Consider the following 27,074-nt stretch of genomic DNA (forward strand, 5'->3'; position numbering starts at 1 on the left):
TTTCGCAATTATAGCATTAGTATGGATTTTATAGAACTTACAAACTTTCGGACATTACAGTTTATTAATTCTACCCCATGATCTCTAAGCGGAGTAAAATGTCCCTTCGGAACAAGGAGACACTTTACAAAACTTGCATAAGGCCCGTCATAACTCACGTGAGTGTGGTGTTCGCTGACATAGACACCCTCCAATCTTTACAATCTAGTTTTTGCAGGTTAGCCGTCGGAGCTCCGAGGTTCGTGAGGAACGTCGACTTACACAACGACTTGGACCTCGAATCGATCCGAAAATACACGAAGTCCGCGTCGGAACGTTACTTCGATAAGGCTGTGTCATGATAATCGCCTTATTGTTGCCGCCGCTGACTCCTCCCCGAATCCTGATCACGCAGGAGCAAGTCACCGTCGTCGCCCTAGACACGTCCTTATGAATTCATCAAATTTAATAAAGTCAAATTAGAGAAAGGTCTCCCTTTCATGTTAAAGCAAACGACCGCGAGTATCTATTAAGGTCAATATTTGGAGCGTCATTCAGCGTCGATGTTATTAGGAAGGTGTTGGAATTGCTCAAAAGAACGAAACAGTAGAAGCTATAGATGTACACAATTACTTATGCTTCATAAAGCACAAGTTCAGCGTCACGTGGAATTCTGCTTCATAGGACGGGATGCCAAATATCAAGCACTCCCATTTGAATCTATACATATAAAGATCACGGTACGTTTCATACCGAATTCTCTGAGAAATCAAGATAAGCTGTGTGCTAAGTGCAATTTTTTTAACATTCTCGATAGCCTAAAAGTTAACTATATACCTACAGTTGGAACAGCGCCCCTAGCGACAAATGTAGGCAATCGTTCCAATTCCATACAAATTTGAGTTAACTTTTGTGATATCGTGAACGTTAAAAAACTCACACTAAGCCCACTGGTCATGTCCTTCATCAATCTAATTTAGAAAAAATCTTCACCAGTAGGCAGAAATTTACTGTGCCACTGGAATTGGTAATGTCTATGAACTTCGGTGACTGCGGCCGTGACATGGTTCCATGTGGTAGGCCGTATGTTCGAATGTCTGCCTCTATGGCAATAAAATGACATAATATATCTTAATGTGAAGCGTGACGAAATAATAACTTTAATAACGCTATGTGTAATTACGAGTATGTCCAACCATAATAATATGTATTCAAAGAGTTTTTCAAGCTTAAGTAATTTCGTTACAATATTATATGGTATTTGGTTAATTAAATGAAGAAAATAAAACAAGAAAGTATCGTTTCACTAAATACAGCCAAAATTTATATTTATAATTTCTATATATTTATGCAACAACAACCTAAACACATTTCACTTAACAAATTTACTTTTAACAAGTCACGCAAGCATGAATTTTTAATGCAATAAATATTTTTTCAAAATCTCTTTTAAATACGTAAATAGATATGCCTATGTTAATTCACAATTTTCACAACAATATTTTTTTAACTAAAACAATTCAATTTTTCTTATAATTAAAATTATTGTATATCACAAGCATAACATACAATCACATTATTTTACGTATTTTGCAATATAATGCGGAAATCAAGTGTTGTTTTTCTTCAATTATTGCTATAGGTAATTTAATATAATCATCTTCATGGGCGGGGTCATCTTAAGTACCGGAAGCTTCCATTCGACTTAATACCTTCGATCAACAATCGAAGCTTCATACACAAACGGATCATTCGATTTTCGATACATAACCGACCGTTTGTAACATCTGGTTATCGGAGACCACAGTTCTCCTCCATTAAATGCCATCCTTCATCAAACCAGAATTTGTAGAAACACAGTGTTTCCGCCGTCCAGTTTAAAAAAATGTTTATTGGGAGAGTGCACCTGAGAGCATATACTTCAATCGAGGTCTAGAAGAGCTTCCACATGACTCGGCTATGTCCCGGATATTGCTGATATTCATGCGAAATAGTAATTACATACGCTCGAGTTGAACGTAATAGATCTCATTGCAATATAAAAAATAAATAAAAAACTTATAATAACAATCGTATTCATTTAAAGAATATTTCTAAACAATGCAATTACTAGTGTGTATGTAAGGTATATAATATAGTAGGTAATTTAAAACGATTACATATTAATGTATCTTTGTAATAAGTACTAATAGGAAAGCTCAAGATTATTTTGCTATGAGACTACTATTTACTTCTTTTGGCTTTTAAGAACTTCGTCAGCACTCGATTTTATTTCTTCCCAAGAAATATGTATATCGCTTTCTTCAGAGAAACGAGAGCAAATTGCCAATCTCAAGAAATAGACATCATCGATCTTAGATGGGACAAGATGAATTTTTCCACGTCCGTTTATACGGCGTAATAGTTCTTCATTGATTTCATTGCTTCCTTTCAGTTTGAAACACACTAAACCCATAGTGACTTCTTCAAACAACTCGAATCTATCATCTGAAGTGCAAAGCTTCTCGAACAGATGGGCCAATGCGATCTGTTTTCTGATGTGTTTTTGTAAGTTCTCAACACCGTATAATCGCAAAACGAACCACAATTTCAGCGCTCTGAATCTGCGGCCCAACGGTATTTGCCAATGACGGTAATCTGGCGCTGAGCCTTGCTGGTCGTGTTTCAAGTAAAGAGGATCAACGTTGAAAGCATCGACGATCCATCGTGGCTGTTTCAACCACATTGCTGAACAATCAAAATTGACCAGCATCCATTTGTGAGGATTGAAATTAAAGGAATCCGCTTTCTCAATGCCTTTCATAAGGTATCGATACTCAGGGCAGATGAAAGCCGATCCAGCGTAGGCAGCATCAACGTGAAGCCAAATTCCATGTGAGAGACAGACATCTCCAATTTCGTCAAGAGCGTCGAATGTGCAGGATGAAGTTGTACCCAATGTAGCAACAACCTGGAATGAGTGTAATTCTTGTATTAATGAATTATTGAAAGTATGAATGATGCTGTCTGAAAGTACACATTTAACGCGTATAAGTTATCTATACTTCTATATTAATAGATACTAATATTATAAAGAGGAAAGATTTGTTTGTTTGTTTGTATTGAATAGGCTCCGAAACTACTGAACCGATTTGAAAAATTATTTCACTGTTTGGAAGCTACACTATTCCCGAGTGACAAAGGCTATAATCTTTTTTGAAAAAATTAGGGATCCTTACTAAAACTCAAAAAATGTAACCCAAGCTGTAAAAAAATTACCTAAAATATTCTTTACATCGCGTGCCCTGCGAAAACTATTGATGATAGAATAATATAATTTACTACGACTTTTAGAACACATTATTTACAAAAAGCGTCGCGACAGCATATGTCTAACCATTATAGTTCTTAGCGTTCTTATAAGCGTTCTTTTATTTAAAAAAATAAAACAACGTCAAATATCGTTGAAATTTTTGTTAAGGACCCGAGCGGAGCCGGAGCGGGCCGCTAGTGCTTGTATAATACGAATACTTCACTACGAGCCAAGTTGTCAAATGTGCTAACAACAAAGTAAAAATTACTCGTAGTTTCATACAGTGTGCGTTTGCAGCCGTTCGCGTGTTCCTGAGACCGAACACGCGAACGTACGTTGGGAACAACGTATATAGACTGCGTGTTTATTGATCCCCTAATTCTTATTTGAGATAACTTGTGGGCCAATGAAATATGAAACTACCAATCTTATGCACTTGGATTTGAAAATAGAAGTATTTTTTGTTTAGATTAAAGCATTGGGTATTTTATTTCTAAATTTCGCAGTAGGCATCGCCTTGGCTATGCTTGTGTCCACGATTTTTTTTCCCTGCCTATGAAGATAGCCTTGAGAGGCTATTTCAGCTTCTTCCTAATATGTAAGTGAGCTCACGGGGATCAAACCTGACGACGTTGCTAACACGAACCCTACCAAGAGCCGTGCTTCGCATAATCTACCACCGGATCGGAAACGCAACCCACTGAGGAGATCCGGTGAGAAACTCAGTGGGCTGTGTCTATGGGTTAATTTACTCGTCAAGCCCTTCGTCGCAAGCGACGGGTTCGACGAAAACGATAACCGGAGTGTCCATGGGCGATAGGCCTTGTATACTCGTCTGCGTACAACGGAAATGAAAAAAAAACTTACATAGAATGGAATGAGACCGTTGCGGATGTCTTCATCAATAGCGTCACGAAGAGTGTCTCCGCGAAGACGACGTTGACCGTCTGGCTGTAGTGATTTTAGCCTAACACCGCCGAGGAGTCCAGCTCGCTCCACCGAAGAATGGGCTTGTTCTGTAACGAAATACAGGTAATAAGAACAATGTTATAACGTCATCGGACTAAACACATTTTTTTAATTGAATCGAAAATTGAGATAGACTAAAATAATATAATGAGAAATTGAAGTGAAGAATACTAGTGAAAAGCCTCATTACAAGTTTGCGCGCATGGCTACAAGTATCTTGTATCTTTCAGCCAAAATACAATGGATTAAATTCATCTTGACTTATCTTTTTAACAACACTAAGCAAATCCTCATTTTCTTTTGCAAAAGTACTCATCAAATTAAACTTACTATTACAATAGCCGACGAGCTTGGATAATATATCGGTGTCACTCCATTCAGGGTGTTGTTCCTTGACTCTTTGCATCATGCGAGACTTGGCTCCTAGCAGTGCGACAAGAGTAGCTTCGCTAGCCGTGCCCTGGATTACACCGCCGGCCTCGCCACCTGACCGCGCCAAGAACTCTTCTGGCAGGCCAAGCATTTGACCCAACCAGTCCAACATAACCACTTCCAACTCTGTACATGCCGGGCTAGCAATCTAAATAAAATGAAATCGTTTTTCAATTACTATGAAATTAATTATATTAAACGACGAAATTGGTTTTTTAACGTTTTTATAGGCGTATAGGTTTTAGGGCTTTAGGAATTTAAGAATGAGGTTGGTCAAACACTTCATGAGTAATGTCTGTTTTTTAAATCATAAAGCATACATAACTTGCACAGCAGAAATAGGCAGAAGTTAGGTATACAGACAAGAATACGATTCGCCTTACTGGTAAAACAGTAATACTTATTTGTAGCCAAGTTAATGTAAAATTTTATTTTTTAATTTGCTATCATTTTTTTTTCCAAAACGGTTGAAGTAATTATTTTCAAAAAAAGACGCTATCGTTTGGCTGTAATATTTCCTGGATTGGACGGCTTTCCACTATTGACTACCTGACATAATACCGCGAAAAAAATTAATGTGGTATATCGTAAAAAGCATGTGAACTCCTCATTTGTTTTTTGCGTACACTAAGTACAGTGCAAAACAATATTGTAAAATGTATTAATAAAATTGGAACGCATTTTTGATTGTTTAGAAACCTTTGTTTGGAATTTCATACACACCGTAGAACCTAACTTATTCTATACCTACTTCTTAACTAGAATTTGCTACATATGTACATTTACGTGTATTATGAATCAATAAAATATCATACAGGTTGACAGGTTTTCCTTGTTCGTGTTTCAAGCTGTGTATCATTGACATTGACTTTGCTTTATATTAGAAACTAAAGAGTTGTGGTTTACAAGGAAACACAATAACCATGATTGTGGTTCAGACAGCTACAGACTTACATGCATTATTTAAATGTATCTTATAATTGACTATCGTTTAACTTGATCTAATGATAATCTAATGTATATTACTGTTACTCAAATACCTTAAAATGTTTGCTGTCTTAGGTATACCTACCAATTAATTCTGATTCTCAATCTTGAAATTGTTAAAGTTCGTGGGCAAGAAAAAAATTGATAAAAACGAAACAAATAAGAATATTTTCGATTTCATGTATTTCATTAATACCAGACAAATCATGAATAGGCAAAAAAAAAGTTTTAATAATCACAAATAATACATTTAGTATATATAATTATTAAGGTACTTGTAAACGTTGTTATTCACTAGAAGCTATGAAACGATAACAAACGTTTTAGCTCAATTTAATCCTAGCTCCGGTCAAGGTGGACTGGTGAATATGATTTCGTTTTCAGCAAGTCAACTAAGTCCGCACGATTTGACTTTCTATTGTACGTTTAATACACCGTTATTGTTATTTTTATATTTATTTATTGTATAAATGGGTATTGTGTTTCTATAGATATCACATATAAGTTCCCATACATACCACAACGCGACTGTCGCCACTCACCTTGAGACATGAGGTTGATGTCTCAAATGTATTACATAACGACTGTCGCAATCCTTGAAACCGGTACGCAGAATTACTTCACAGCAGAAATAGGCAGAAAGTGTTTAGTAGTGCAGTAGGCAGAGATTAATAGGAATTTATCCTTTATAGTAAATCACTTGTATTCGAGCAGACCAGTATTGCAATTCTAAGAAGAGGTACCAATTTTTCTTATTAAAAACGGATTCGATTGCGAACAGGCAACTTCCTCTTTTAAAAACCTTGTAAACTTATTACCTATATGCAAAATAATCCATCCATAACTCCGTTTCTGTATGAAAGAAGGACAAACCAACAGACACACTTTCACACTGAGTCAAATTGCTATTGCGTTACAAAATAATATCCTTGATTGTATGCTAGTGAATTAAAAAAAATGTTTTAGAATTCAATATTACCCAAGTAAAACCAATGCAAGCGATGGCGCCGCTGAGCATGTCTGCTACTATAGCGGGATACGAGTTAGCGGTTGGGAAGTAGGCGTGGAACCGAGGCGAGTGCCAGTGGGTGACCCCGGACATAACCACGCGCTCGATATCCGCCATCACCGCAGTCCAAGGCTCCGGTTGTTGCGGTGCTTGTTCCGGAACTAACGGTCGAAGGTAGCCAGGTTTTACTGACGGAACAACTTGTCTGAAAAGTACTTGAGTTTTTGAATATAATAAACTAGCTACCCGCCCTCGCTTCGCTTCGGAAACATTAAAACACTCTATTTATGAATTCATATTTATGAAACCACCAAAATATAATTTAAAAAAAATTAAAAAAGTAGCCTATGTTCATCAGGGACAATGTCGGCTTCTAATGGAAAAAGAATTTTTCAAATCGGTCCAGTAGTTTCGGAGCCTATTCGAAACAAACAAACAAACAAATCTTTCCTCTTTATAATATTATTATAGTATAGATAAAATTTTTGAATTGTCTTTTTTTCTCGTACTTATTAATTAGACACGCAAATAGTACTGTGATAATGAATTATAAATCAAATGTTGATCTGGCCATTAACACTTTTCGACTAAAAAAAAAACAATAATAATTTTATATAAAATATTTACTGAATTGTTATTTTCGCGCCGATCTTCAGATTCAGCACAATAAATAAAAACACTCATAACATTTGACGCGAACTGTTTGCTTTCATCCGATTTAACTAATATGTACGGATATAGGTATATATTTATTGAACAACAGAAAACAATGTATGTAGGCATTTATCTTATTTACACGTCTTTATTTATTAGGGCCAATAAAAATAATTATACCGCCTAGTTCATTAGGCAAGATAGCTGACAGCTCAGTCATTTATTCAGCGGCTATCTTGGCCTTCGATCACACCGTGAATTATGAAGTAGAAGTCTCAATGATTTATTTGCAGAAATAGAACGGCTCATAATACTACAATCATAATATGACAATCAAGATAAAAAACGCCACATACTTGTCTTGACTTTCGGTGGTAACCTTATATCTGTATTATAAATAGCCAGACATAACATTAAATCATAATAAATTATAGTTCTAATATTATGAGGCTTCTGTGAGCTATTTAACTTATGAAGTTTACACGCAAAATAATCTGTTTTAATTTCCTTTTTAAGTAATAAAAAACTTATTTTCAGCAAGATAGTTGGACTACAAAACAGATATAATGACCATTGCAAAATTATGAAAGTTAGTAACTGTACTAGTATTTGTATTAGTAAAAAATATATAATTTACATACCTGTCACGAATATTTTCCAAGTACTCAGCAATGTAATCAGTCATTGCTTTTGCAAATTCTTTGAAGTCAGGGGCCTCCATGGTTTCTGAGAAAAAAAAGATTTTAATATTATTTTTTATGAAACAATTACAATAGTATTTAGTAATACAAATTATTATTGAAATATGCAGAAAATCTAATTAGCTTTGAATAATATAATTCATTAGCATAAATAAAAACAAGGCCTACCAGATACTAATGTTTGCTACTATGTTAAATAAGGATTTAAAGTATTATAAGCCTAACACAAAATTTACGCAATAATATGCATATCATTTATGATTTTGCTGTAAACTTAATAATGTATGCAGTTTAAAAACAAACAAAAAATACATAATAGCATACCGTACTAACAATTAATTTCATGTTGATACTGGGCAGGATATTAAATTTATAAAAATATTGTTTGGTCATCAGTATTTAATGCGTGTGTAAATTTTCAATTTAATTGGATGTCTTGGAGTTAAAGATTCCATTATATACAAAAAAATATACAAATCAAGCTAATAAAAGCAAGTTTAAAAGTGACTAAATTATACATAGGTACAATAATTAATTAACTACTTAAGGACGCAACACAAAATTACAAATTAGCGCATTTAATGACGTTATTGTGGTGCACAAACCGAATTGTAACTTTAAATCCTGTTCCGACATCGCTGCACCTATAACACAAGTACAAATAATGTAAACAATATTACATTAAGATTTTCTCACAGCACTTATTAAATTTAAAATCTTAATTGATTCGTATTTTTTATTATAATTATTGGAGAAACGGTTCGTTTTGTCTGAAGTGGTTACAGTAGACCATGGTATCACATTATTAATGCCGTCGCCAGCCTTGGGACATGAGGTCGACGTCTCAATAGATGCACCTTCAAGCCAGAAAGCATGAACTGCTTCGCGAAAAAATAGTTTAAAAGTGCTGCTTATCCGCGCGTTTCCTTTTTAATTAGACGACTTTATTCTTTTATCGTAGAATTAATGTGAATAATAATATATTGATTTATCTTTAACCTAGTTGCAAAATACGAAATCGTAACTCGTCAAGTTTGCACGCTAGGAGAGCTGGCTACTGTTACTCTTTGTCTTTATTCCCTACTTAATCGTTGCGATGGTAGTGTAGTTATTCGAACTTCTCGCGGACCGGTAGGTGAGCTCACGGGACTCAACCTGAGAGAATTTCTAACACTGTTACTCTATTGCCGCAATCTCTTCGCAACCAGAACAAAAAAAAACAACTTGACAATGCGGTCAATACCGCCATCAAATAATTCATTGATTCTCTCTCCTTTATCTTTTATTTAAGCGAAATCAGGGATTGAACGGCAAATTGATGAGCTGACACCTAATAACATAAATAGTAGGTATATAACACAAATAAGTAAATCTTGAATTCATCTATTTTAGTCTAGTAGTAATTGATTTTTAACGTGGAGATTATTTTAATCTATTCAGTCTATCAAGTGTTAATGTATAACAATTTAGAGCCCTTTAGCCAGAAAAAATGTACTATTTTTATCAACAAAAACGAACATAACAATTGTAGAAATCCGTCGTGTAGCTCAGTGGGCGTAATTGCAATCATTACGTTGAAAAGGTGTCCCGACTTCAGAGATCTTGGTAGATTCGTAGGTAGGTATCTACTATTAACGTCCATGAGAGCTTACTCTCCTTAGAGGTAAGTGTACATAAGTTGTTAAGAATGGAGTGATACATATTCATATTATTACGCTATAATTAATCTATCTTATTTATTAACAGCTACACAAAGATAATTTCCGAAGTAAAATTCTGTATTTTTTTATTGCTTAGTATGAGCTCACGGGCCATCCGGTATTAAGTGGTCACCGGATACTAGATACATCAACAATGTAATTAATGTCGCCCGCATCTTATAACATTATTTTTATGTTTCCGTTTTACAGGACCACTGTTGTACAAACCCAAAAGCATTACTGCCTTACGGCAGAAATAGGCAAGGTGGTGATATCTACCCTGTACGGGGTCGCAAGGCGCCCTACCACCAGTAATTACGCAACTTACAATTTTTGTGGTTTTTATTTATTTACTACATTATGATACTTCTATATTCCTTCACCATGGAAGCCATTCCTGAACATATTATGCTAAATTCGTATTTCATTAGAAAAATTGGTACCTGCCTACAGGATTCGAACACCGGCACGGTTGCATCGTTTGATACGAATGCACCGTGCGTCTTATCCTTTAGGCTAAGATGTTATGCTATAAATTGCACTTTAAGCACCAAAAATATATTTTAGCTATAAATATTGCAAATATAACAAATGGTAGGAATACCCTTACCGAGTTTTCTTGTATTTTTCCAGGCTTAAAGATTAGGTGAAATCGATTTTAAGTATGCCTATATGATATCTTTGATCATGATGTTTACTGTCTCTTTAGGAATAAAGGCAAGCGGATCACCTAATGCAAAGACATAAAAAAAAATCTACAATCTTTACAATTACACATTATTATTATTTAGACATCAAATTTAAACGAAAACTGATTAACTTTATCGAAAATCGTACATACGTACTTGAACTGTATTCAATGACAACGACGATTTGCACAGAATCGAAACATTACTATGTAAAGGAGGTTTTGATTCGTAGTCCTCTCTCAATGTCGAGAGAGTGGCTCTTTCGCAATACAAAACGGGCGCCGCGCGCTACTGGCAATTGGTGCGAGGTTATCTAAGGACCTCGACGTTGTCGGTACACAGGCAACGGCTACCCGCTAAATTACTAATTGTAGTTGTGAGACATTAATTTCAAGTTCTAATAGGTACGACGGAAAAAACAAAAGGCGATAGAGTATGACGTAAAACGTCTAATTACCAATTCTAGGACAAAAATCGTAATCACTTCAAGAACGCTGCGGTTATTTAGTAGGTAATTAATGAAATGCAAAGCCCCATAACAGTGTTTTGCCTCATCGCCAGTAATATAATAATATAGGAATGGAGCCAAAAAGAAAAAGCAGTGGGCGAGTAAGTTAGGGCTGTATTAGAATTTCTAGTAATTTGTCCAGAATGCTCAACTTTGAATAAACAAATTAGGTCTAACCACAATAGTTTTAATCAAATAGAATTAGATAAATCGGGAAATAATAAAACGAAACTGAAGGCAAACTTGACTATTATTTTATACTATACTAGCGGCTCGCTCCGGCTCCGCTCGGGTCTTTAACAAAATTTTCAACGATATTTGACGTTGTTTTTTTTTTTAAATGAAAGGACACTTATTGCGGCATAACTATATAACTATAATAGTTAGACATATGCTGTCGCGACGCTTTTTGTAAATAATGTGTTTTACAAAGTCGTAGTACATTATATTATCCTATCATCAATCGTTTTCGCAGGGCACACGATGTAAAGAATATTTTAGGTAATTTTTTTACACCTTGGGTTATATTTTTTGAGTTTTAGTAAGGATACCTAGTTTTTTTAAAAAAAAATTATAGCCTATGTCACTCGAGAATAGTGTAGCTTCCAAACAGTGAAAGAATTTTTCAAATCGGTTCAGTAATTTCGGAGCCTATTCAATACAAACAAACAAACAAATCTTTCTTCTTTATAATATTAGTATAGATTTATCTCGCCGGTCAACTAGTTATTGACTCTGAGTCTGGTCCGTGAGTGTTTGTCTTGTATGTGTTTCCTTAACTCATAACGCTGAAGGAAATCCCAACTTGGAGCCGCTTAACATGGAGTATTTGATTTTTTAAACAAGATCATAAATATAGAAGCAATTAATAAATCTTCAATAAGGAAAGTAAAAAAACGATAATGTTATAGTACTGTAGGTACTTATAAATGCACAATTATATTGAAAATGTCTAATTTGTATCAAAATTGATGAATGTAATACGAGTATGTATTTAAAAAAATATGTAGCTTAAGCCTAACTTAACTCTTTTATAGCAAACCGAACAAAAAACATCGATTTATCCTGGCAATCTTCATTACGGTATTTTAAGATAGGCAGCGGCTTGGCTCTGCCCCTGCTGCCTGATTGCTGAAGTCCATGGGCGACGGTATCCACTCACCATCAGGTGGGCCGTATGCTCGTCTGGCTACAAGGGCAATAAAAAAAAAGATACCCACTAGGAAGAAGAAGCATACAAATATATGTGTGAGTTTTGTGAATAAAATATTGGAAATCACCGTGTTGTCTCAGGTTTTCGCGTAGGTAGACATAATTAAATCTACTTTTACAGCTAAATCTCGCGTTTATTATTTTCATTTGATTAAGTAATAAAATTATTGTATCGTGATCTGTTCTTATTATGTGTTGCATGAAAATATTCAATTTATTAGAACATCTTGAAGTTTATGAAAATTTCGTTGACACATTCTGTTGTATCGATAGGTGGATACAAGTCGAGCTAATAAAACTGTGTCAATAATATATATGTTATGTATATAATATATATGTTTAACAGTTTGGGGAGTTACTGACTTCGAGGTTTTCCTTTGGCACATCTGCTTACTTAAACCAATTCAACTTTAATGAGTAAAATCGCAACGAACATAGACATTGCCTCCCAATCTTAAAAATATATAGTGAGCTTTTAAAATATGATATAAAACACTATGTATTTCGTTTAATTTAAATATTAGTTTACTTTCTTAAAAATATTCTCTTTAGTTTTACAACATTTTTTTTAATATATATCTATTTTTAATCTAATAACAATTTTAATTCGGCCCTAAAAAACTACACCGAAATCTTATTTAGAACAGATTTCATTCTTACTCTCAGTACGTTCTGAAGAACTTAGGGCCAAGGCAAAAGAAGGCTGCACGCAATGTTCATAAAATACAATGTTGTCTTCGGAAATTGTATCTTATTCTTTTACAGAATCTATAGTAAAGTTATCACTTTAGGTATCACTTTAGATTGATATAATTAAATAGCATCACAATGTTTAGTATTCCACCAGTATTTTTGTTATCGTTGTCTGTATTGAAACCCATTAAGAAATAATAAACTGTTTTAGAGAGAGTGAGTGTGCTTTATTATACGCTAATAAACAAAAATGCAACCATTAAATACAAATATACAATGGGCGGTCTTGTCGCTAAGAGCGATCTCTTCCAGACAATCATCAGGCGGACAAGAAATCTCTAAGGAAATAAATTAACTGCGGTTTAATTAAATGTAAATATTATAAATAAAAAATTAATAAACATTATATACAAAAATGCAACAATCTATATGTATGTTCTGATCAGACATTTTACCCGTACACAAATTATAATAAACAAATTGATAACTAAACGGATCAATACTGCTCATTCACCTGTCCTGGTGAAATTAAAAGACCAACAGGCCAACAGTCATCCTCCCTTCAAAAAAAAAATACTGCTCCTCATTCGTTTGAGGTAATTTAATGTTTCAGCGTGTCCTATACGTACCGAGAGAGCATTCCACAAACGAAATTGACCGAACGATGAAGGAATGACCATAAAACATTCTGGAATGCACCAGAATCATTAGTTACATATTTTCTGATGATTATTTTATTACATTATTATCTCAAAATTAATGTTTGAACATGTCCATCTTCATTAAGATACGGTCATTACCGTAAAACCTGTCTTATGTTTAGACGATGATTCTTGTTTACCTACACGGAAGTGTAGTGACCATCAAAAACTTGAATACATATTTTTAATATTCTAAATGTGACGTATGTACCTATGTTAAGATTTAATGAAGGTTTGGAATTCGTATAAAATACGGCTGGGGGAATCCCGATTAATGACGTTACCGACATAAACAGGTATTTCCTTTCCTTAAAAGCGCTAGAGGCTGACGTTGTTTAAGGTTTTCCTCAAAACGTAATCACGACGACAAACATTAACCGAAGCGGAGTTATGATACTCTATTGAATTATGCCTATTTAGTGCATTGTTAAATTCCAAATACCGAACGTAAAAAATTATAAACTTTAAATGGCCTCCTTTTTGCTCTACATTTGAGTTATATCGTATTGAACTGATATGGCTTATATTATATATGTAGATTATGTTTTGTAGCAGACTTTGTATGATCAAACTGTACTAAATTACTAGATTTCTTCGAAAATCAAGCGCCTGTATTTTGTTTTTTATATCCGGATAAAGTTTTATGTATGTTTGAGTAATGATGGTAGTAGCTAAAACTACAAAAACAGACGGATTGGTTGGTATAATTTTATAATCGAAGTTTTCCATAAACCCATGAAACAAATTGGTACATCGACAGTAATAAATTCGAGTAGTACGAAACGAAACCCGTAAAAAAATCTTCACAAAATAATCTCATGGAACTGTCAATCGGTAAACTCACTATAACAAAAATCTCATAGAAGAATTATTTTTATTAATATTACGTATTGAATGCTTCAAAAAATATTTTGTACTACATATTATGTGTTCTGTTCTTCGCTTGGACAGTGAGCAGGTATCGCGGACTCTATTAAATTATGGCAAATTAACCTCACAGGGACACAAGATACCGAACCGAAAGCCATCGGCCCTCTAGGTTGGCAGATTATTCGGAGCCCTATACAGTGCCACTTGAATCCCTAGAATACCTCACTAGGTCACTAACGTGGGTCAAATATCGCCGGTTTCTGTCACCTTATCGCTTTTATCGTCGACGAATGAGTCCCGTACTATCTTTGTTTATGATATATTCATGGAGTTAATAAGTACCTACAATATATTATATTATATGTATATTATATTTGTATATTTATCTTGTCTTGAAACATTGAGCCAACTTTCGTGGGTGCAATCATTTAGATATGATTAAATATCGCCATGTTAAAGATAATACGATTTTATATATAATAGAATATGATATAGATATCGATAAAAAGTTATAGTAATTATGTAAAAAAATGTAGGTAACATATCTAGACTCTACGAATGTGTCCTGATTGCACCCTCTTTGACTTTGAAGTATTATAAATTATAAAGGTATTTGCTTGAAATCTGACCCGGTAATTGAACTTCATTGCGATCACTTTGTTTTAGATTCGTATAGATTCATACAACTATTGGTAGGTATACAGGTATCGACTCTAAAATCATTATAAGGTTTTTAATTCAAATGACAAATGAACAAAAAAAAACAACAAAAACAAATATTTGAAAATCCTTGATTTGGGGCCTATTTAGACACTGGTTTTTTTGATAAATCTTTTATGTTCAATATGAAAACTAACTAACATTTTTTATTACTACGTTATACCTACCTTCTACAATTATTATTTAAGTGTCAATAAATTTAAGATTTCTATCGTCGTTCTTACATAATTCGTTCTAAGTAAAAGTTATATTATTATTGCTTAGTTTACATTCTGAAATGATAATCCAAATTTCGATATGTAATCCTTTACAATTTTTGTTTGTCTGTTTGTACACTTTCGACAAATTCTGATATATCTAATTTGGATGTGCTTATAAGTATGTACTAAAATGAAGATAAGGTAAAATTAAGGGCTTAATCCATTTTAATCGACCAAAATTTATAGCTGTAACTTATGAGAATATTAAGAAGAGACACGTTTTCGCGAATTTATTTGGCCCCAGCTCGTTTTTCAACTACCATGATCTTTTCCGTCTTAGTTTTGATAAACACTATTGCAAATAATTGTAATTAAAAGGTTTAGTCAAAGTCAAAGGTTTATATGTCAAAAAGCCGCAACGAATGTCAGGGTCATAAATATTATTTGAAAGTCATCCAATCAAGGTTAGTACGGGTATATTCGATTAGAATCAAATTATTGATATATAATCTTAAATGAATAATTCAAAAATATATATAGATATCTACCTAAATATGAGCAAGAGTAGCTCAAAGTCAACGTATAAATTGTTCTTTTTTTCAAAAGATACCTAACTTGTCTTTGTGACTTGAAAAATTTAATTAACTTTATAAGTATGTAACAAATCGAAAACATTATACATACTTTTCAGGGAATCAAATAAGCAACATCACAAAAACATTCGTATAGGAGATTTTTCAAACTCGAAACTAATAAAAACCACAAAAAATTAGATTCACGTTTTTTTTAGTTTATTTAAAAAAACGTGACTCTAAATTAATTTTAGTTTTACCTTTTTTTCACAAAAATCGAAATTTACAGACCTAAAAATGAATTAGGATATGATACGATCATGAGAGCATAATGGAAAATCCGTTTTAATGATTATTATTATTGGAAATAACGAATAATCTTTCGCATCGGATTGCTAATTACTTAATTTAACAATAAGGTTCTGGGTCAAGCGCAGTAAATTCGGACACTTACCAATCTATTTGCTCCCGTCAAATCAACACAAAAAAAACTTTTTAAAAACGAACGTTCACGATGTCAAATTTATATTGAATTACTTCAGAACAACATTCGAAGAATAAATGCAAAACGCAGCTCACCCAACGGCCTGTACCGAGAGACTACAGCCGTCGCCGCGAACCTTGCAAGCTTTATATATTAACCATCTAGCGAACAGTTTACGTAGCCGACTCAATTTCAAAGATTAGCTGCTGCGCATGAACCCTCAACTCGTGTACTAATTAATAGAAATCAAATTCTGCAAAGCTTTAAAATCCATTTTGAGGACAAAAATTTATATCACAAACTTTACAAAAACATTTTTAGATGAGCATTCTTTAAAAGTACCTTGAAATTATGAAACACTGATTATGTGTATTTCAATATTTTCTTTGGATTTCGCGTGTCATAGATATACACAATTAAAACTACTTTTACAGCTTAATCTCCCTTTTATGTCATTCTATTATTTCCTACCTTTCGATACTTTACAGTTTTCGTGGTCACGTGTCATGGTATGCCTTCACGATTCATTTAGGATAACTTAGATTTTCCACAAATAAAAAGGATTCATCAAGGCAGAAAAAATATATGTATGTAAATGGTATACAATCAATAGACAGACAATCTAGCTTGCTTCACATACATCATCACCATTTTGACAATTGAACAGGCAATAGAAGTTTAGTTTTCGGATCATACTGATAAATCTAATTTCATCCATAACTACTGGTAAATGGGCCAAGACGGATCTGGTTTCAGCTTTATTATCATATTATGGCACTATTTGACTTGCTCGTCAGACAAGGTAAAATTGTCACTTAATATTTTGGAAAATAAAAATTCCCGATTCCAAAATAGAGCACTGTTATTCACTGAATATTATATTAAGCTACCGAACGATTATATTATAAAAGTAAATGTACTATGTATGTATGTATGTAGTGTATGTAATCCGTGTATATAAAATAAATAAAATATGGTAATTGAATTTATTTATCGATAATTCTCACCTTGTTATAACTGGAAAGCTTCAATTAAAACTTTTCAGATTTGAGTTATTTAATTTTCAATAAATTGCAAAAGATTCAATATATTCAAAGATTTAAAAAAAATCCGTAGGTATTTGAAAGAACTTTGTTACTTTTTTCTAGTTTTGAGTAATCACAAAATAAGTTTTTTAAAACATATTTAAAACATGAATTTCAAAATTTAATGAAAATGAAGTTGTAAAAATGTGTCTATAAATTTTCGTATACCTACAGTACAGGCTTTTTGTCCCGTGGAATATTGTAACCATCTCCGAGCCGGGGCTACCCAAAACCAGCTACTTCTATTCGATTCTTTACAAAAGAGAGGATTAGGGATTAGAGGATTAAATTAGATATTAGAGGAACTCTAATCTCACGGATAGCTTCGTATCTCTGATTCTACCGAGGAACTTCGGGTTTTTCTATATTTTATTTCGGATGTTCCATGAAGAGTGTCAGATAATTCCGTTATTTTAATATGACACTAAAAGAACAGAGTTTATCCCTACCTCCAGAAATATTACGCTCATCCACAGTGCACTGTGAAAGATCATCTTTGCCATATACTATTCGGCTCTTTTTCCGAACGTTATGATGTCTTTAGTCGTCTTTCTTTAAATGAGGTAAACCCTTAAAAAACCATTAAAACTGAAAGCAATCCACTTTGATGCTTCTATTTAGATATCTTCAATATGCTGTAGTATCCACTTTGTATTAGGCCGGCCGTCGAATTACTTGCACATTCGGTGCAATAAAATGTAGAGACGTAAAATAAAAATGATGTCTTCTGCAGTCGTATCAGAGCCTATCAATCGCAAAACCCGGGATTTATTAAAAATCTTTTAGTATTTTAATTTTTTTTTTTATTGCTTATATGGGTGGACGAGCTCACAGCCCACCTGATGTAAAGTGGTTACTGGAGCCCATAGACATCTGCAACGTAAATGCGCCACCCACCTTGAGATATAAGTTCGAGGGTCTCAAGTATAGTTAGTTACATATTGTCGAATCGCTGTTTCGTTTTAGTTTACTAATTTAACCGAAGAATTCACAAATACATTAGAAAGCGCAGATTTTACTGGCTCTTTACTGAACTATAAGAAATGTAAATACATAGATCTCTAGTAGCTCGCCTATCTAGCAAGCAACTGGATATATACATATATATATGAGAATAGCGGGAGGAGGTCGGGAAGTCAGCACCCAACGCCCACTCTCTAGGGGCTTGAATTGAATCAATTCCTTTAATGTCGCTGAGTATCTATCTACTCGAAGTGCTCGGCCGAATCTGTTAAAATTGTTCTTTTCTTTACATGTTATATTCATATATATACTCACACAGGTCAAATATATTTTATGACAATGGCTAAGCTTAGAATAAGTTTATATTAGTGGAATCGTGTGATTCATTACATCCCACAAAAATTATAAATTTCCGTTTGAGTCCTTCGAGAGTCTGCACGAGAACCACTGTCCTGCCACGTGCGAAATATTTGTGTTTTGAATGATAGTCTTTTTTTTTTCGTACCCATGCTGATAGCCTTGAGAGGCTATATCAGCTTCGCCCTAACATGTAGGTGAGCTCACGGGGCTCAAACCGGAGTGTTGCTAACACTGGCCCTAGCAAGAGCAGTGCTTCGCAGAATCTACCACCGGATCGGAAACGCGACCCACTGAGAAGATCCGGCGAGAAACTCAGTGGGCTGTATCTGTGGGTTAATTCGCTTGTCGAGCCCTTCGTCGCAAGCGACGGGTTCGACGAGGATGTTGACCGGTGCTTGTGGTACCTAAAAGCACCGTTAATGGATCGGGAGGATCCGAAATGACGTGTTGATGGTAGTCTTAGACGTCTAATACTATTAAGACTTCAACCTTATGTCTTAGGGTAAGCAACGATGTTCAAATTGTGATGTCGTCGTCTTCCTCGTCTTTATTGGTTTTCAGAAACAATACGGAGGTAGGAGAGCGTTACATCTTATTTGAAACACATTAATTCTTGAGATGATTATCATAAGGCCCGTCGCTTTTAAATACTGCAAACCAAAGTGAACTACAAACACCTACACACATTCTTCCTGTAATTCTTACTTACCCTAGAAATGTAACAGTTAACAGAATTATGTAAATAATGTTCAATTACTACATATTTTTTAATATTTTTTTTATCAATCCCAAATGAGACGCTTCATGCTAATTAATAGACATAGTTATTGGTTACAGCTGGACTGCTCGGAATATTTTCAATACACCTTTTTTTTTCAACCAAATACAACAACTATAGTTCAGTTGATTAATTTTAAATAAATACAGATAATATCAAATCAAGGACCACAGAGATGGGACATCAAATCCCGTTTAATTTCTCGGAGTAGAACAGCAATTCATCGACGGAAATAAATCATAGCGTTTGAGTGAACTGTGGAACGAACATAAAGCTCTGGCACCATCAAAAGCTTTAAAAGTGTAATTACCCACATCGAACAAGGATGCCATTTATCAATTTAACTATAATATTTTTATCATAAATCCGATTATCTCAATACGTGCAATATATCACGCAAAGAGCAAATATTCTTAGTTAACTTATATACAAATTTTTATGTTCTACTATTAATCCAACATTTTAGTTTTTATATGTTTTCTTTCATTTTCCAATAAAAACAAATTAAGTTCTAAATTGTGGATTTGTTTAGGATAGGATGATCTATATTGCATACTTATCTGATGTTTTTCTGTTAAAAGCGATTTTTTCTAGATAACATAAAAAAGACAAAAAAAAGAAAACAAAAAGAAAAGACAAAGACGGAATAAGTCGCTGCTCGTTATGAAAAAATATAAAACATTGAGAAACAACAAAATTATAATAATGTATTTGGGGAATGACGCAATATTTTTATTTATTTTTATTTTCATTTTAAGTACCGTAGCTATCAACCCTACGAGATAGACATTCACTCTCGGCTCTCGACTTCACAAGTGCTTGGGGGAGAGGGTGGCTGCCGTCCGCTCCGTTGTCATGGATACGACAGTGGATTTCAACAAGTGGGTCTTATCGACTTACCATGCTATCTATAGTGAGGTATAGACCGTGTTGAATAATACATAGGTACTATTCAATAAATTACTAAAAGGTTTTTAGGTTTTATAAATTTACCTTCTGAATTTACCTTTTAATGACAGTTAAATAAATGTAGGTACCTAGGTATAACTACATATACCTATACTGTGACTTAGATAAGTGATTGTTATGTATTAACTACAATCGGGCCTTTAACCAATATTTGATCTGAAAATCTTGTAGTAAGGCGCGAAGAAGATATGCGCTTCGGTTTGAAATGTTGGACCACCATCTTACAACATAATTAAGAGTTTAACCTTATGCTTCAAGATGTATGCCGGCATTCACGTGGCTCCGATAAAAACTTAACACAAGGAGCGCTGTGTTTTCTTCTACTCATCTAGAACCATGACACCCTGATCTACCAACAATTTGGTCGACTCTACTTAGGTAGCCGTGCTCGGTCCGCATCTGCACTAGCAGGAAGGTAAGGCGTCCATAATCGCGATTTATCAAGTCCCCTGGAACGGGGCAAAGCACCTTGATGACTGGGCAGGGCTGCTTTTTGATCGAGTAGCCACTTGAACCATGCCCCTATTATGAACCGCTGCGATTGGGCCTAAGCGCTCGCATGATACTAAAGCTTTTTTACTGGTGGTAGGACCTCTTGAGAGTCCGCGCGGGTAGGTGCCACCACCCTGCCCATTTCTGCCGTGAAGCAGTAATGCGTTTCGGTTTGAAAGGTGGGGAGCCGTTGTAACAAAATATTACATTTGAATTTGGAATCTGTCATTTTTATATGAATGCTCATTGAGTTTTCTCATTTTGGCGCCAATACATTGTATAATATTTTGCGATATTAAAATGGAGTGGGGTGATAAAGAGAACCGAATCGCTGTGATTGCATTACACAAAGTAGGTATGGAGCCAAATGCAATTTTTAAAACTCTCCATACGCTTGGTATTAGTAAAATGTTTGTGTACCGGGCTATTAATAGGTGCAATGAGACCTCCTTTATTTGTGACAGAAAAAGATCTGGCCGTCCGTACGTAGTGTTCGTACGTAAAAGGTGGTCAAAGCAGTAAGGGAAAGAATTCGAAGAAATCCTGTCCGAAAGCAAAAGATTTTATCTCGGGAGATGAAGATAGCACCTAGAACCATGTCGCGTATTTTAAAAGATGACTTAGGACTTGCAGCCTATAAGAGACGTACTGGTCATTTCTTAACTGATAATTTAAAAGAGAATAGGGTGGTAAAATCGAAACAAGTACTGAAGCGGTACGCAAAGGGAGGTCATAGAAAAATTTTGTTAACGGATGAGTATTTTTTTACAAATGAGCAACATTTTAACAAACAAAATGACCGTATTTATGCTCAAAGCTCTAAGGAAGCTTCCCAATTAGTCGACAAAGTGCAACGTGGGCACTATCCGACTTCAGTGATGGTTTGGTGGGGTATTAGCTATGAAGAAGTGACTGGGCCATACTTTTGTGAAAAAGGTATCAAAACATCGGCACAAAAATATCAAGATACCATTCTGGAGAAGGTAGTGAAGCCCTTTAACAGCACCATGTTCAATAATCAAGAATGGTCCTTCCAGCAAGACTCGGCGCCAGGTCATAAAGCTCGGTCTACGCAGTCTTGGTTGGAAACGAACGTTTCGGACTTCATCAGAGCTGAAGACTGGCCGTCGTCTAGTCCCGATCTTAATCCACTGGATTAAGATTTATGGTCAGTTTTAGAGAGTACGGCTTGCTCTAAATGTCATGATAATTTGGAGTCCCTAAAACAATCCATACGATTGGCAGTGAACATTTTTCCCATGGAAAGAGTGCGTGCTTTTATTGATAACTGGCCTCAACGTTTAAAGGACTGTGTTGCAGCCAATGGAGACCACTTTGAATAAGCTTTTTAGACTTTAAATTGTTTTATATTTATGTATTAAAGTAACACACTGTAAAAGTAATAAATGTTATTAGCCATAGATTTTTTTTTGTTTTCCTTTGTAACAGTATTTATGGCCAGACTAAGTATACTTGAGACCTTAGAACATCTCAAGATGGGTGGCGCTTTTACGTTATAGATGTCTATGAGCTCCAGTAACCACTTAACACCAGGTGGGCTGTGAGCTCGTCCACCCATTTAAGCAATAAATAAATAATAAAAAGCGGGGGTTTTCTTTCAGATTAATTTAGCATTTAATTTTTTATATTCTTTTCATAATTTCAGATATTCGAATCCATTTATTGTGTTAGTGGTCACGGATGACTTTTTATTTTCTTAGAACTCTTGCTTCCGTATTAGGTTTTTGTTTGTGGATTGGTTTTATCGATGCCATTCAAATGAGGTAGGTTGGTAATTAACAACAAATAGAATAGGTATGCAAAAATGAACATTTGTTTAATTTTGTATTTTTTCAGGCATCGTTGAAGCATCGTGTTGTCAATTTGGTCGAACCCCATTGAAGAGTTCTGGCATAGTACCACTATTTCTCAATAATTATTTTAAGTGGAGGAAGGCAAAATTTCATTTAAAAACCAATTCAATTCAGAAATGAGCAGGACCATGTTGATGTAGGTAGCTAAGTGCAAGCTCACAATTGGCATTATTACTGTCTGTGTTTATATTTACTACCTATATGTTTTAATGTATGTTTTCCTAATATTTGCATGTTTAGTTTTGCTACACATGGTATTCCTTCATCGTAGCAGTGGACGCGAGCAGGGTCCTGAAACTGCGATACTTTAAGACAAATATTTTTTTATGTATGGAAACTACCGACATCTTTAAGTCGTTAAGCGACCTTTAAGAGAGCAAATTGGACGAAAAAGGCCACATTTGTGGAAATAAAGTTGTGGATTTTGCACTTTTGCGCAAGACCAACATTATTACGGGCGAATATTTGACCAAAAACTCAACAAATACTATCTAGCAACCGCGAATACTTAGTTCCTACCAGGTATCTAATAATTGGACCACGTTGACTACTTTTAGTACATAATGAATATCAGATTTGCTACATAGGCTAATCGCACCTTGCCAGTAAGCATATCTAATTAAACCCATCAAACGTTTTTTTTGGGACTCTATTTAATGTGTTACACATATTTATATATTGTATCATAATTGCTCTCGGATATCAGCAATGCCAGGGTAATAACCAAGCCACTGCCTGTTGGTAATAATTTGGAATTATTAACCACTAGCTGACCCGGCAGACTTCGTAGTGCCTCAATCGATAAATAAAAGACCGACGGGGTACACATCAAAGGAAGAACAAAATTGTTATTTTTATTTAATTCCGAGCATTTTCATATTTATCTACCTAAACCTTCTCTGGACTTCCACAAATTATTCAAGACCAAAACTAGCCAAATCGGTTCAGCCGTTCTCGAGTTTTAGCTTCGATCAATAATACTACTAGATTCGCGATTAGCGCTTCAAAAACGGCCCGAAAAATAAGACCACAAATAAATTTGTGGTCTTATTTCAAATTAGTATGGTCCAATCATAGCCAACACTAAGACGTCAAAACGCTGCAATGCGCGTTCAAAAACTGAGTAAAAAACCACCGTAACACCAAGGTTTTGGAAGGAATATCTTTTTTTGGTAAATTTATATTATTAAGTGTTTTTCATAAAATAATAAACACAATTATATTGTAAATAAAACACAATTTACGAATATTGTAATTGTTTGGCCAATGTTTGCAACAAGGCACCAACTATTGTAACAAACATCACCAATTTTTGAACAGGGAATGCATAGAGTAGTTTTGTTATTTTATAATGTTATTTTTGTTTGTAGATTTCCTAGTAGCCCCTTGTCGCTGTGCACAATGGATATATATTGTCGCGAAAGAAAGATAAGAAATATAGAACCCTTATAAAAATTCTAGAATTGTTCAATGGTGGTGGCAAATCAATGCAAAAAAGTATTAAAAAAACTTTATATGTATGTGTAAATATTTTAAGCGTATATGCTGAAAAGGATTTGTTTTCTGGGGGAAACGAACACAGCCATAAAATAAGCCTAAATGAAACTGATTATAGACAAATTCATTGATATAAGATTACATTATATTTGTAAAAAAGAAACCGCTCATATAAAAATGACTTCTAAAAGACAGCTTTATAACAAACTGAATCTGTTTAAAGGTAATTAAACCTACATTATTGTTTTAATTACTTCTGTATAAAGAATACGTGGAAAACATGTATCGTGTTTCCTTTCATATTTTTTTTACTTTATTCAATTTTATTTTTTATCACCTATTTGTTGTAATAGCGGCAATGTAAAATATTATCTACTACTTTTTTGAATCGGTCAAAAATAGTTGCGACCATACAAAACAAACCTAAAACAAATATGTATATTCTGCAACTCTATGTCTTTCAATACTTACTGTGTTCTGAGCATTGAAATGTAATACCAAGAACTACATCTAGTTCCACAATACAATAAGCACGAAATTTTAAACAAATATTTTTAACCTTATAAATTAGGCTTTAAGTATCATTTTAGAATAAATATTTTTGTACTGATGTCTTTTTATGTTCAAGTGACATTTTAAATTTATTCCATAATATTCTTTTTCTGACGAAAGGACCTAAATACATATATTTTGCAATGGTAATTAAACTTTATGTTTAAGTATTAAGGTTTAGAATAAACTGAAGTCGTTAACATTATTAAACTTTTTTCTAAGAAATGAAGATGTTTTCGTGTCTGCAAACGTGGCCACTGGAGCGTCTTATTTTTGTTCCTGATCTTTAATCTAGTACTATTATTGATCGAAGAGTTTTAGCGAGCCTAACACCGGTCACTCACATGCGCACGAATACGCAAACCCGCAAGTGTGGGACGACATTTGCAAATGATTATGCAAAGTTTTCGCTGCATTCGTGGTTTTCCAAAGCTGTGTCGGTTTTTTAACAGACATCAAAGCGCGCGAACCTCGAAACTTCGCGTAGTCTCCCACACATTCGCTTGCCCAGTTGCGCCGACGATTGCGAAGGTAACGGACATATCGCCATTTTCATAGTTCGTGTAGTATAATAATATATACTGTGTAGCGTATCTTCATCAAAAGAAATCCCATAAAAACAGCATGGCTGTTAATGATGTCTGGGAAAGAATTCAAAACTCTTTTTCTCTTCAATGTTCTATTGACGAATTAAAAAGAAGGAGAAATTCGTTAGACATTCGTAAACAAGTGTAGGAGGAAGCGCAAACGGGTTCGCAAATTGAGTATGCGAACCTATTTGCACAGCCGCTAGGTTTGCGAATGAATGTTTGACGGCCCTTCACATGCGCGCAAACATTCGTACAATGTACGAATATTTGCGCGCATGTCAGTGGCCGGCATAACGAACAGCAATTCATTTTTATATATAGAGATTATAGATTATAGATTTCGTTTTGTAGTGTGCTCAAGTTTTTCTAAAAAGTGTATTGAATTTTTAGTCACAATTTTACTAAGAATTCGTATACGTTATGAAAAATTGATGAGAGTGAAATTTTACGATGTGCGCGCACCGTGACACAAAATTATCAGAATGAAGTTGGCCACTAAATCGCTCATTACAATACGACCGATATAACTTGGCGAGTCCGAATATAGCCGCAGGTGAACTTTCCGAACCGTACCGAGAATTACCAAAGAGTATCTAATCACTACCGAATTTATACGATGTCAAGAAAAGGGATGGTCCAATATGCGTGTTTGAGGATGTTGTTTAATCGATTTTTTTTCAAATTGATTAAAATTTAAATAAAAAAAAAGAAATTAATTTAATAAAAACTAGCGACCCGCCCTGGCTTCGCTTCGGAAACATGAAACCAAAAAAAAAAAATAAAAAAAAAGTAGCCTATGTTCATCAGGGACAATGTCGGCTTCTAATGGAAAAAGAATTTTTCAAATCGGTCCAGTAGTTTCGGAGCCTATTCGAAACAAACAAATCTTTCCTCTTTATAATATTAGTATAGATATAGATAAAGTATAACTTCTTACGCGCGTACTTAAAAGTACACGCACCTATTCATTCTATTTAGTCCCATAAACCATTTGCAATAAAATAATTGATCCATTCACATATCCAGTTTATTCATTCCCGATCCTGCGGACAGAATGGAAAGCAGTCGACGTCGCCCAAAACACGTCATTTCGGATCTTCCCGATTCACTGACGGTGCTTTTAGGTACCTCAAGCACCGATCATCGTTCTCATCGAACCCATCGCTTGCGCCGAAGGGCTCGACGAGTAAATTAACCCACAGACACAGCCCACTGAGTTTCTCGCTGGGTTTTCTCAGTGGGTCACGTTTCCGATCTAGTGGTAGATTCTGCGAAGCACTGCTCTTGCTAGGATTCGTGTTAGCAACGTCATCAGGTTTGAGCCCCGTGAACTCATCTACTAGTTAAGATTACGCCGAAATAGCCTCTCAAGGCTATCAGTTTATGTAGAAAGAAAAAAAAAACAATTTATTTGGTTTTAAATTTTTGTTAAAAATGGTTCAACCTTTTCAGACCCAGACAGTTGTATTAGCTATGTTCCCTTTGCCTGTCCAAATAGAAATTTCAAACAAGAAAATATCTGTGGTTCTTTTATACCTCCCG

At 34.6% G+C, this 27,074-nt stretch overlaps 1 protein-coding gene across 2 annotated transcripts; it reads right to left on the reverse strand.

The window, feature by feature from the left end:
• Positions 1 to 1,275: 1,275 nt before the first annotated feature.
• LOC114248386 (aromatic-L-amino-acid decarboxylase) lies at positions 1,276 to 16,505 on the reverse strand. 2 transcript variants are annotated; one of them, XM_089727065.1, is made up of 7 exons: positions 16,343 to 16,500; positions 8,629 to 8,667; positions 7,964 to 8,048; positions 6,639 to 6,873; positions 4,571 to 4,820; positions 4,139 to 4,287; positions 1,276 to 2,929 (listed from the first exon to the last, which is right to left on the reverse strand). In XM_089727065.1, the coding sequence occupies exons 2-7, from the start codon at positions 8,657 to 8,659 to the stop codon at positions 2,207 to 2,209; spliced, it is 1,473 nt and encodes a 490-aa protein (XP_089583191.1). In that variant the 5' UTR covers positions 8,660 to 8,667; positions 16,343 to 16,500; the 3' UTR covers positions 1,276 to 2,206. The 2 variants fall into 2 exon arrangements, with proteins under 2 accessions (XP_089583191.1, XP_028037400.2); XM_028181599.2 differs by lacking the exon at positions 8,629 to 8,667 and having other exon boundaries at positions 16,343 to 16,505.
• Positions 16,506 to 27,074: the final 10,569 nt, after the last annotated feature.

The sequence above is a fragment of the Bombyx mandarina genome, chromosome 04 (assembly GCF_030267445.1).
Source record: "Bombyx mandarina strain Sakado chromosome 04, ASM3026744v2".
Taxonomy (NCBI): Eukaryota; Metazoa; Arthropoda; class Insecta; order Lepidoptera; family Bombycidae; genus Bombyx; species Bombyx mandarina.